The sequence below is a fragment of the Enoplosus armatus genome, chromosome 18 (genome assembly GCF_043641665.1).
Source record: "Enoplosus armatus isolate fEnoArm2 chromosome 18, fEnoArm2.hap1, whole genome shotgun sequence".
NCBI classification, from domain to species: Eukaryota; Metazoa; Chordata; class Actinopteri; order Centrarchiformes; family Enoplosidae; genus Enoplosus; species Enoplosus armatus.
Genome location: NC_092197.1, coordinates 15,700,189 through 15,713,397, shown reverse-complemented (window position 1 = coordinate 15,713,397; position 13,209 = coordinate 15,700,189). Strand labels below are relative to the sequence as shown.

The 13,209-nt window shown below is 39.9% G+C and overlaps 1 protein-coding gene across 1 annotated transcript; it reads right to left on the bottom strand.

Moving 5' to 3' along the window:
• Window positions 1-1,036: 1,036 nt before the first annotated feature.
• On the bottom strand, window positions 1,037-7,708 carry prkab1a (protein kinase, AMP-activated, beta 1 non-catalytic subunit, a). Its single transcript, XM_070924295.1, has 8 exons — window positions 7,674-7,708; window positions 5,967-6,143; window positions 5,690-5,859; window positions 5,392-5,485; window positions 5,184-5,298; window positions 4,785-4,918; window positions 4,347-4,415; window positions 1,037-2,827 (listed from the first exon to the last, which is right to left on the bottom strand). The coding sequence occupies exons 2-8, from the start codon at window positions 6,114-6,116 to the stop codon at window positions 2,750-2,752; spliced, it is 810 nt and encodes a 269-aa protein (XP_070780396.1). The 5' UTR covers window positions 6,117-6,143; window positions 7,674-7,708; the 3' UTR covers window positions 1,037-2,749.
• Window positions 7,709-13,209: the final 5,501 nt, after the last annotated feature.

Genomic DNA, 13,209 nt, shown 5'->3' with positions numbered 1-13,209 from the left:
CAACAAGTTACTATAAGTGTAGCCATATTGCCATGTATAAAGGGGAACATGATCATCAAGCAATTTCTAAACTGAATCGTTATTTTGTAAAAGCTGCAACACTATGACACACTGATAGAATCACTCTGACAATGTGTCACTGTAACTGTAAGTTTGCATTCACACTAGTATTTCAATTAGTTAGGTTAAACTTTCCATAGACACTTCAGCATAATTATGTAACACCCTCATGTCCAATAGAGATACATGTGACCAAACACAACCTGACCTGCACATTGTCCACCATGTGTACCGAGACATGTAAAGTCTTACACTTCAAGAGCAATGGTGATATGAATGGTGGCGATATGATAAGCACTCAGAGGTTGGGAGCGAAGCGCTCAAAGGCACATGTACTGCTGTGGAAGAGAATGATTCAGCTTCTGTACATCTGTGAATTCACAACAGCCATGTGTCTTTGTTTTTATTTTGGCTCTAACATGTGACTTTTAGGTTGGGATTGTATGTACTACAGGTTAGTGAATATGCGTAAAATAATACACAAAACGTATTTGTATGAGAAAAAAAAGGTGTTTGCTCTGTGTATGAAATATCATTGTAATGATGATCATCAATTCATTGGAAAAAAGATACTTTGAACATCATTGTCATAGCTTTAAGGTTTTAAGGCTTCCTGTTTCAATACTGTCACTACAATCTGTTAAGTAGCTGTTGTGTCTGTTACACCCATTCAGGTACTTGGTTTAACAGCATTGGGGAGATAAAATCATAAAAATGACCAGTACAGACTAAATTGCTTAGAAAATGACTGCAGGGTGACCTAAGGTGACTGTGATTCAAAACAAGCCATTGGCTTCTACACATGGACTCCTGAGTGTCTGAATGAGGCTGACAATACACATTTATACACACATTTTATATTATGACTGTTATGAACACACAAGTCAGTCAATTATCATTGACTTGACCCAGTGTGATTAAAAATAAAACAAACTGCATAGGAATTTGTAACTTAATCTTTAATACAAATGTCTCTCAAATGGGAAACGTGTACAGCATGGTTCAAAGGGTCAACAGCATTTTTAAAGATAATGCAATATATTTGACAGTCCAGCATTTTTGCATTAATAAATCATTACCATGTCAGTTCTGATACAACAGCATAACACAAACAAATGAGACCTTTTACTGAGGAGATTGTTAGCCTCTACTGGCCAATAGAACAAGAATAGCACAGAACAAGAATAATTAACGTCATTTGTTAATGACAGATAAACCATGATACCATATTTGACAATGACACATTGATGTAAATAGATGCTACAAGTCATACCTTTAACTTAAAACACATTTAAATCTTTCAGACTTGACCATGAAATACATACAGACCATTAACAGCAAGTCATCTATATAAAAATAAAAAACTTCAGTAACAGTACAACTCCGTCACATGATCCTACGCTGGTCCCTTCACCAGTGTTGTGGTTCTTTTACCTACTGTTTTTTCATTGTCAGACATCTTCAACATTTCATTTTCTGTTATCTTTTCACATCAACCATGAATTCATGGAAACTGGCGCTGCTACACACACCAATGATGCCACACTGTCTGAGCCAGCGGGGAACAACTATCTGGTGTGACTCTTAATTTGTGGAATGCATTTTCACTGTATGGAAGAAGGAAAACAACGTTACTAGTGTGATGGTTAAATCTGCGTAATGACCACTACACCTGCTCAGACGTTCAAAAGGGTAATGAGCTTTATTCTTCTGATACATTGTTGTGCTTTAAAAAGAAATGTTTATCATTGTACTGCAAATCTAATAAAGTAATTATATGGTTTAGACCAAGTTAATTTCTCAAAATATAATAAATGGTTATGGTTTTGGTCTCAATCCCAACTAACAATCTGCTCTTGACCACAACACTGCATTTAACTATAGAAGAGCTCTTGACCACAAAACAAACCACATCATCAACCAAAGTAGAAAAAACACATTACTGAATACTTCACAAATGATAGAAAACATCTACTGTGCGCTGTGTGATTATCATTTTCTCAAGATAAACAGGCAAATGAAAACAGTGGAGACCTGCTGCAGTGCATTCGTTCCTTCTTTCACCTTTACATTCACATTCTTGATTGTACCGCTCTTGTCTCCTCAATCGTGGGAAACACTACAGCAACCTCACGTATGTGAGGACTTTCAGTCGGTCTTTGCCAGCATTACCAATCCTCTGTTTTGATCACAGACGTGTCTTAGTGTCCTACCTCACTATTACTGCCTCTCTATGTCTACTAAGCAAAGATAGTGTTGTTGAAAACAGAGGGCAATCAGTGAACAAATAAAGGCAGATTATGTAGGATTGGAGTGACTGTCATTGTAACTACTTATCATCCTAAACAGATGTGCACAATAACTGGATACACAGTGAGTGTACAAGATATAATCTCTGAGCTGCCTTAGATTCTCATCCAGGTGACTGCAGGCCTTCCTCGAGTTTGGGTAAAGAATGCAGGTGGTCCCACACTGACGTGGGCCCTGTGCGTGAAATGTTCAGGATGGATAAAGTAATGTCATCATGTAAATAACCTCTTAAAGCAGATTTGTACTTCCTGAAAAGCGATGTGGCCTGGATTCACCTGTCCTCTCTCTCTTATGGAAGGAACAGGTAGGTGGAGCTGATATGTTGTACACTCAGTGTACAGTTAACACACTCGGACAGGATTACAAAGTCAACCTTCGATCAGATGGGCTTATACAGTAAGGTGGTGACATACTTCTTCTTGTAGCGATGTGTCGCACTGAGCACCATCACTCCATCCTGTGACAGAAAAAGAAAAATGGACTTAAAAAAAACTTTCTAAACAATGAAATGCATGCTCACAGCTTAGATACAAGTGGGCCAATGGGAAAAATGTTATCAGTCATACCATGTGCAGTGTCACCATACTGTAAACCAGAGATTAGTGGGAGTGCCGCCCACTAATCTTGACGACCTGCTCCGCTCACTAATCCCCATAAACAATCAGGCAATATAACGTCTACCACGACTTTATTCCTCTTATTTTCATCTGTTGTGCCCTCAAAGCTGCAATAGTCTACTGCTGTTAAAGAACTATTAATGGAAACGACATACTCTCTTTTGCTGTACAAAACGAGAACTGTAGTTCTTACCCCCCCCCCCCCCATCTCTTCTATTGCAAGTATTTCAGGAAAGGATCTCTTAACGGCTGACAGATGATTATAACAAGAGCTACAGGTGACGAGGTGAACCTTAAACTTTCCAACATGTCATTAATGTAAGCTACACCTTTTAACGGGCTGTTCTTGTTGTATGGAAAAAAAAAAAATCATCATGGGCTCTGATTATGTTTGCAAAGTACACACACTGTTAATGCAAAGCACACACAACTGTTCTGTTTGTAGTGCCCTGTTTATTCTATTATTTTTAAAAACAAAAGTGTGGCTTTCTACTAGGCTTATTTAAGCCTAGTAGTTTTTAAATCATACAGTAAGCCTACCATTTAGCAGCATTTGTCAGCCATGGAAAGCAGTCCGACAGTCAGTGTGTTGATTTGTGTATTTTCAGAAAAACATGGTGCAACTAACAGAGCTCCAGTGGGGCCAGATCTGCTGTTTCCATATTACAGGTGCCTTTATGTTAAGTCCAGTAAATAACAAAACAGCGGTCTTATTTATTAACTTCAAAGTTTAGGTAATGTTCTTTTCCATATATACACTGCAGCATTTTATCTGCCCTGTGTAATTGTTTGATCACAGTTGCAAAGCTCCTGATACCCGAGTCGCTTTCGAGATAAAGACACAAAAATTACCATTACAGATGAAGCCAGATGGAAAAAAAGTCAATTCCTGACTATCTGACCAGCTGCCAACTGATATGGAAAATGCTGTGTGTGGTTTAGATGGGAATCCACGAGCAGGGTACAAGTGTGAACTCCGCTTATGTGTTATTTTTTCCTCTTTTTTCCCCCAGTTTAGTCTGACACAGCTGTTAGTATTTATATGTGGATATGCACGTTTAATTTGTTTCTCCGGTCACAATCAGGGGGAAAAAAAGGGCAATTATCCGTCCTTCAGCTCCCCTTTTATCAGCTTCTTATCATTGTTGCCACTCCGTAGATACAATCTGCTGTGCAAGCTATGTGCAAGCTTGCTAGCAGCTGCAGAAGCTCACAGTTTCTATTAAAAATGCTAACAAAGCTGGTCATTTCTCAAGTGTCACCACAGAAAGTTTTCCCACATTTCAGCAGCCACATGGTACTGAAAATAGCAAAAGAATATTTATTTTTGGGTGTGATTCAGTCAACTTGAGACCTTACCTTAATGGAAAGAGCATAGAGGTGGTTGAGCATGACATGGTTGGGTTCTGGGAGTAATGCAGGGTCACACTGGATATGAAAAGAAACAGAAAAAATTTAAAATAGAAGAATGTTGAACCAGCTTTTCTTTATCGTTCCATGTGCAATATTCATTTTTTCTATTTCCACATTTCTACTGTATTCTGTAGATTTCTTCTATACATTGCTTGTCTCATTTCATGCATGTACTGTGTTGATTACTGATGGTGAAATTGGGTTTGTGATTTGACCACTTCTATGTCTGAGTATAGAGTACAGAGATGTCGTTTAATGCTTGACAGGGTCTATGATAGAAACGTTGCTTTTTCAAAAAACTATACTATATGATTTCAGGAAAATCCACAATGGAAATAACTGTGAATGGAATAAGCTTCATTTAATTGCATCGCAGACACTTACTGAAATTCCAGTGTCTTTGTTGAGGATGACCTGCAGCAGGTGAGGTGGGAGTATGGGTGGAGACTTAAACTTCTCTTCCTGTTTAGGAACATAGGCATCCTGATGATATGGCCCGGGAGGAGAGCTGGAGAGGTCTAATGAGGAAGAGGAGGAGAGGCAGAGCAAGGGTGGAATAGTATGACTGAGACAGAACATAATTTTCAAACATTTCCACAGACTTGTTCAGAAATCATGGCCTCTGTTCACATAGTAACAGTCTTAATTTCTAAATTAGCTTGTGGTTTATTATGGTAAATAATTCAATATGGTGTCTTCTAATAGTGCCTAGACATTGTGACCAGAGTGAACAAATATTAAGCAAAAACGAATAAAAAATAGGTTGGGGTTGTCATCACTCACCTGACATGTCAGAGCATTTCTGCGAGTCCACCATTAGAGCATCAAACACCTCAAAGTCTGTTTTCTTCACCTGGATTATATTGTTTACTGTCCCAAGCTGACTGGTTATAACTGGCTGTGAGGATACATGAGACAGTCACAAATACAGCTCAAAAGTCAGACACATTCTGACAAAAGGTCACATTTGAGTGTGAGAGTTATGGCTGACCTCAGCTGGGTCGTGGGTCCACTGGCCATCCACGTAAAACTTGTACTGATGCTCCCCTTCAGGTAGATCAACAATGGCTACAAAGGTGTTCTGACTTTGACAGGCGACAATCAGATGACACACAGGTGAATTAACACAGTACTTCTCTTTCAATCTTCAACCTCATTTGTAGTATGTATGCCCTCCAATTAGTGAGCTGAATTTAAACAATTCTTTAAAAAGGGGCTCGAAAACCATTCTTACTACCAGGCACTCCCAGGAGATATAGTGTAATTTCACCATTAGGATGCACCCTCACCTTCTAATAAGGGGAATCTTGTTGACCCAGTTGTTGAAGGACCCAGAGAGGAAGACCTCCTTGCCATCTCCAGTCCAGCGAAAGACAGTTGGTCGGTCTAAAGCTGGCCCTTTGTCGTCTGCTTCTAAGTCTTGCTGCCATGCAAGGAACTCCTCTTTCTCCAAAGGAGCCTAAAACACCCATCAAACAACCATTAATTTACCTAATGTACAAAGGTCTATGGGCATGACAATGTCGGCAACAGATAAACTGTCTCTGAGACAGCACAACAACTTACTTTCATATCTTCACCATGAAAAATATCTGCGTCCTCGGGGCTGTCCATCAGGATTTTTGGCCTCTCTCCCTCCTTGGTACCTCGGCTGTCCCTTCGCTGAGCCTTCTCCCCCTGGCCCATGGCAGCCCTCTCACTGCTTGTATTCCCCATGGCTTCTTGTAGGCTGGTCCAAAGTCTCTGTATCAGAAAAGACAACACAAGATGTGATTTGTTTTTCAATAAGGCAATTAATCATTAATGGCTGCTACTGGAATTCTGGCAACAACCGTTGCTTTTTAAGACCTGAACAGAAAGATATATATTTTTATTATTTGTTTTTTTTACTCAAGTTCCTATTTCACTATTTTACAATGAGTGCAACAGCTGAAAAAGTTAACTCAAATGTGCTGCTTAGCAAATTACAAGCAGTAATGGGTCAGAACCATGTAGAAGAACTTAAGTCTTTGTACAGTCATATACTCCACATCTGACAGGTGAATTCCCTGCAGCTTGGAACTATTGGAAGTGTTTTTCAACGCATCACCCGGGTGCCTGCATTGTTATAGTTTAAGCACATAGCGACACCATCTCTCTTTACAGGACCAGTGTTTTGTTTGACACCATATTTACTACATATCACATATTTGTGACATTACTACAAACCATTTTCAAAGTGTAACACTGTTTGGGTTTTTCAAACCATAATTTCACTACAGTATAAAACTATATTTGCAGACTAGAAACCTTGTTGAGATATAAAATCCATTGCAATGAACATATACTGTATATTGGCTTTCATGTTTTGTTTTTCTTGCAGCATGTGTTACTGCTGCATGATATTAGTAATACAGTGCAGATTGCTGCATAAACAAGCAATGGTAACAAACAAAATGAAAGCAGTAGATCTAGTTTTATTTCCAGGATGTTTCAAGTAAAAATTGAATGTCACAGCGTTCTTAAATGGAACAAACTACCAGAGATGACATTGAAAATATCAATGTTGTTTGACATTGTAAAACGTACTGTTTAAAAGCAACACGATTTCTTGCCCTACACGTTATTGAGACATTTCTCGGTGATTTCCAGGTGATTGTTACTCTGTGTCATTAATCCATAACCTCCGTTTGGGGTGATGCAACAGAGTGACAGAAAAAGTGTCTGAGTCAGGGTTTAAGTGAGGGCTGGTGTTCAATAGTTCAAAATACTGCATGTTTTCCTGATGAAAGAAAAAAATCTGTTAAACTCCTATCAGTGTCATCACAAAAAAATAAATCAACCAGTTACTACACGATCCTATTTTATACGAATTTGGGTACGATTATACGTCATTTTCCAGAGTTTTGTTGTGTTATTGTGCCACGGACGACTTCATATCAACTTACTGATGCTGACATTACGTTAGCCACCAAAGGTAATGCTAACGTTAGTTAAACCTGGTGTGCAAGAAAATAAGATCCATTACGAACTCTTTGGGGATTACAGCTTCATTTGCAAGTATTGACAGGACGGCAGGTAATTCACTTTCAGCCAATGGTACCTGAGTGGTAATAAGAGGTAAGCTAACGTTACATGGTTTACTAAAGCTAACGGTAGTTCGCAGCTAGCATCAGTGTCTCGTGTAGCCGGCTGGGGGTCCTGCTAACCTAAATAGTGCTACTGGCTGCTAGCTACATAGCAATGATACCAATTCAAACAATGCCTGCAATGACTATAAATACAGCTTTTTACCTGAGAAGCGTTCACCGTCGTAGTTGTCCCCGTTAGCTCATCTGACCCATTTCATCGAAAACAAAACATTGGGTCACGCTAAACAAACCCGCCCCTCTGGTTTGCGCACGCGCAGTGGGTCAAGATTAAAAATATGCACTTGATTAAAAACCACTGAATAATCACAATATCCTATAATTTCCCACATGCACTTAGCTATTATCTTATGAACCGTTTATATATGTGTCGGCCTTGTTAAATTTAAAAGTCTACCGCCCTCTGCAATGGGAGATGTAATTTTACGTACTCAACACTAGATGGAAGCGTGAGTCAAGTACAGTGACAATGAACAGTAAGAAGATACAGCTCTGTTTGCATGTAGTGTACCGATAAACGGGTGGACCTTCATTTCTAATGAATATTACATTTATTTTTCTGATGATGCACTTTAAGGGATATGTATAAAATGCAACTGTTACAGATAGTGCCCATCTCTTTGCAAAAATGTGAACTACAAATGTGAACTACAAAGAAAATGGTAGGCTATATTGTATATTGTGTAGGCCTTCATGCAGCATATTGCACCATGTATTTCTGGTTATGAGAAAAAAGTCCTTTGTATTTGGATCTGTTGCCACTGATTAATGATTTCTTTCTGCTGACAACAGTATCTTCAGCCGAATTTAGGCCACTGATAGAAAAAGAAAAACGCAACAGTTTTGTGCCATTCTTGACATTTACCGTGGGTTTGTTCAGCAATAGGCCTGTGTCGTGTGCAGGGAGTGAGTGCAACGTGCCATTCGCACAAAAAGGTCTTTAAATGGCCTTTTGACTACAGAGGTCCAGCTGTAACAATGCCCTATAAGGTTACCTTCAAAACTTAAGGCCACACTTTGTTTCCTGTGAATTCTGTAATGCCTCAAATATCAGACGCCACAGAGATGAGATGATGCAGGGAACTGCTGTTCGTTATGTCTGGCAGCCCAATCTGATCCTAGGACAGTGCCAAACCATCACACAGCTGTCATTGTCGCAATTGCCCTGAGCAGTGAGCTGTAGTGCCAGTGCTCCTGTCATTAGATGAAGCAGATATTTTGACTTGTCATCGCAGGAAAAGTGCAATAGCATTAAAGATGTGCCAGTTTAGGTGTACCAGTAAGCCATACAAGGACTCTATAAGGGACACAGTTTAAAATGTCGCCTGTTTGTCAGTGTTCTCAATTTGTATTGTTTTCCAGTCGTTGTTTGGATTTATTTAAGGCTGTTACTTATGCAATACAAGTTGAACATCGTTTTTTTTTTCTTTTTTGCCATCAGCATTGCCTACCTTAGCTGCTCTGATGATATCATGATAGGGGAATACAGTTCAGTACCTCAGTACCAGTACCTCATTCCCCTTAACTACACCAATCCACATTTTCTTAAACTTCGACGCAGATTTAATAGAACTAATGCCGTTCACCCCCAAACAGCACTCCAACATCCTCCAGACGCAGGGGGCCTAGAATGCTGGAGGCTCTGGCACATAACGAGGAGCTAAATAAAAAAAGTGTCCAGCAGGGATGTGTGAACTGAAGGGGAGGTTAGACTTCACTGGACCATTTCAAAACAGAAGAATCTACATTTCACAAGGCCCCATTATCTAGAATGTCACAGCAGACACAGCCCCACATTATGGGCCCGGTCACAGCTGATTGCAGTACACAGATGTCGGTCCACACCGGGTGTTCAATTACAGAGATTTAATTTCTCCCTTCACAGCCTTTATGCCTTGTAATAACCAGCATGTACTGTTGGTTTCTTCTCAGATGTCTTCTTAATCTTGAAGAAAATAGTATTGAGAAATGTTGAGAAAGGACAGACACAATTTGTATGTGCATGTTTTTGTGAAGAGAGATGCGTGCCATACAACGCTTTCAAACTCCAAGAGCCAGGCATGTTAGACGTCTGTCCTGGAACCAGACGGCTGTAATTGGCTCGCATCAGCTTTAAGGAGACTGAGTGGGCTCCAAGGAAGAAGTTGGCCTGGCTGGTGGGGGTGGGATGTGATGTTTTTTGCTTGCATGCGGAGGTGGATTTAAAAATGGATTGGAGAGATGGAGTTGGATGGCATGGCATGTTGTTAGTTTTGATGTGTCGAAAATCAGTTGGCAATGGTTGAATAAGGACTGTGGTGGGAGTGGGTAAACCCTGATGCTGGATCATTTTCTTCAAAAGCCGTCTTTTCTTGCGTTTCATCCAATGTGATTAGAGCTCCTATACTCCTCTTTCTTCCTATCTGTCTGTCAGTCTGTCTTTGTGGGTATATCTTCACATCAAACTTATATTTTATTATTATTAAATACTTGAGGAGAATCCATCTTGAATGTCTGCTTTGATAGAGCTTCACTCTAAAGCCTAAAAGACTAAAGCTAAAGCCCAAACTGGGAGAGCTCTCACAGTCTCATTATGAATCCTGTATTGGCTAACAGACCTGCTGATGAACTCTGTGATGTGACTGATGCGCTGACATTTTACCGCGGCTCTGTTCTAGCACCGCTTCCCCAGAGCCATGACCACACTGCCACTGTTGTTTACCATTACTCCTCCCTGCTGAGTGAAGCCATCACACAACAGCAGCCAGCCGCACCTCAGCACCTCAGCCAGCTGCTGGCCCTGATACACTCTCTGTGGGACAAGCCAGATAACCTTTATACTGGGCTTCTCTGGATTACACATGGGGGTGGGGAGGTGGGGACGATGACTCAGACACTCACACTTGTTGACATCTGTGCGTGCAAAAACTTGACACACTTGTGTTAATGCACTTGTTCCTTTGTGAACACTGAATGAAACGTGAAATTTGATTGATTGACATTATGGACTAGGATAATCTTAAAGGATACATTTGGTGTTATCCTGTATTATCTGTCAACAAATCCCATGACAACCAAAAAAAAAAAAACCATTACTCCACCTCTCCGTGCTTTCTGACTTCTACTGACTACTCTGTCTACAAAGACCTTTAAAAGCAAGTCACAAATATATAGTTCCATTTAGTTTAAAAAGGCTCAGTAAATTCTTACAATTTCTGGGTACTGTAGTTTTTATCAGTTTATCAATTGTGCATTTGTTGGGGACTGTTTTTACTGGTGGATTAACACACGTTCAGTGCTCTAATGAGTTGATTCAAAACTACAGTGCCCATGTTCGTAATAGTAGTGCAAAGTAGTGGCTCATTGATGTGTTTAAGGTCTATGGCACAGAGGAATAAGCTGTTGACTGTCATTCAACAGCAAGGCCTTTAGGGAATCCTGAAAACATGGCACATACTCTACAGCAGGAATTTCAAAACTTAAGTTTTTCTGCAAGTTTCACTCTGCATGCTTGAAAGCTTGATTGGTCAATTGGCCTTACATCTTGTCAGGATTTGCTATGGTCTGGTCTTGAAGTTTAAATGAACTGGAACACTACTTTTTGAATGGATGGTTCCACTGACAACGTCCATCAAACACACTGCAGCTTAATTACATGTCTGTGTAAAACTCTGTCGTACAGCATATACAAGAACTTTCTCCTCCTCTGATGAAACCAACGTCCTCAGTAAATACAGGTTGAGGCTAGAGTGTGGTGTCCAAGGCTACATTTCACTTTGTTAAAGAAAGAGTCATCTTTAAACCTTGACACGTGTGCAAAAGATGGAAAATGGATTGTGCATGGATAGTGCAAAAGGAGAGCAGCATGGGCTTGTAAGATATTGTATAATACTTTATTATACAATGCACATTCTAATTTATTTATATACTTCTTCAGCCTTTCCCTGTCATTGCAAATTGTCAATTCTTATGATGATGTTATAACGAGAACCCCAGAAAGGAAAATTGAGAGTGAAAAAAAAAGAAATAGAGATGCATTTTTATTCATTTTACTGCTTTATGTGCTGCTGTTTTCATAGCTATGTGGCCTCAGACTGGCAAGTCTGCTTCATTTTCAAGCCTTTTCAACTTTTGTTCCAACCCATTAAAGTCTACTAGTACTTTATTTTGGAGACATGAGGACTTAATCGTAGGCAGAATATCCCACATGACATGAAGGTCGCGTCATAGGGCTTAAAACAATCTTTCTCATTAGCCTGGTAATTTGTGAGGCTATTTGGGTGGGACACCCTTGGACTAATTCAGAGCTCAAGTTTCACATTTGACTCAGCATTTAATGTAGCAATTACCCTGGTCAAGAACATCATCACTGAGTCTGTTATGAAACAATTACATAACATCCTCATCTAAACGATCCATCTCCCACACATGCTCTTTTATTCTTTGTGTCCTTTAATCTCTATTTCCTGTTTTGTCTCTGTGTGTCTTTCTCTCTCTGTCTACTGTATGTGTCTGTCTCTCTCCCAGTCTTACTGTGTGCCCTTCAATTTAACATTTGAGGAGATGCCACTGCTGGACTCTGTTCTCTTCCTTGTTTTACTGACAGAAAAGTAACACAAGCTTCTGGGCAGCAGAGGCTGTCTGACTACTACAAGTATTTTTTTCCTTCTCTATTCTGACCAATTTTACTTTTTAAAGTTTGACAAGCCTTCAAAGAAAAGCACTGTTCAAACCACTGTTTATGTCCAACCCGCTCTCTTGTAAACTCCTCAGTGAGAAGGTGACCCTTTGCATTGTATTCCATTAATTGTAGGCAGGTGAAAGGTCCAGTGGCCATGATACCGTGAGAGCCAGGTTTCTGTCCTCTTGATGTAAGCTTGAGAAGACACTTGGCTCCTATCTGCTACACAATTGCCACTTCTGACTGTCCCTGTGCTACGACCCTCTTGACATTCATACTGTATGTTTGAGATTGTATGGGTAAGGTCTTCAGGGATAGCCCTTTGCCCTCTGTGGAATGTATAATCAGTGCAATCACACTTGATGAAGCAGCAGTTCTACCATGCCATATTTTCTGCTCCAGCCACTTGGAATAGTGAGCAGAGGGCTGATAACTGGCTGAATATTAACAAGTGTAAATTCAATACTACTTTATTGCTGCTGTAATTGACTGTTTACTGGACTGGACTTGAAGGAGCGTAAACTTTCCGAAACCAAATAAGGAGCGGGACAGAGCTGCTATCGTTACTCTACACCCTGATGTCCTTGCATGTCTTGGCTCTCAAAGGTGATTGTTCCAGTCCTTGACAGGTATTTTCTGTGACGTAAAAACAATTAGAAAAGACACAAACCCAAGATTCACAAGATGGAGAGTAAATGCCATGCATTTATTTCAGCACTGTGACATATCCCTCAGACAATCAAGATTCATGTCATAACCATACTTTATTCACTAAGAGGACCTCGCATTGACCCTTCTTTACATGGCATAAACACTACATGAAGTTCTACTCGTTACAGTATGTTTCCAGTGATTCTATGGGCAGTTTCATGTGCATTTAAATTGTTGTATAACCTGTAACATTATAGAATTCCCACCACGTTTCCCAAAGCAATTTTTAAACAGTGCTTCTGCATATTAACAAAGGACAAATGTTTGCACCACACCTCCCATTGTCTTTCAGTATTTCATTACAGTGATT

Bases quoted from the DNA above. Each gene is read 5' to 3' on its own strand.
- prkab1a (XM_070924295.1), bottom strand. From the start codon at position 6,116: ATGGGGAATACAAGCAGTGAGAGGGCTGCCATGGGCCAGGGGGAGAAG. The intron at 5,860-5,966 runs GTAAGTTGTTGT...TGGGTGTTTTAG, and splicing joins TTCATGGTGAAGATATGAAA to GCTCCTTTGGAGAAAGAGGA. The intron at 5,299-5,391 runs GTCAGCCATAAC...GTATCCTCACAG, and splicing joins GGACCCACGACCCAGCTGAG to CCAGTTATAACCAGTCAGCT.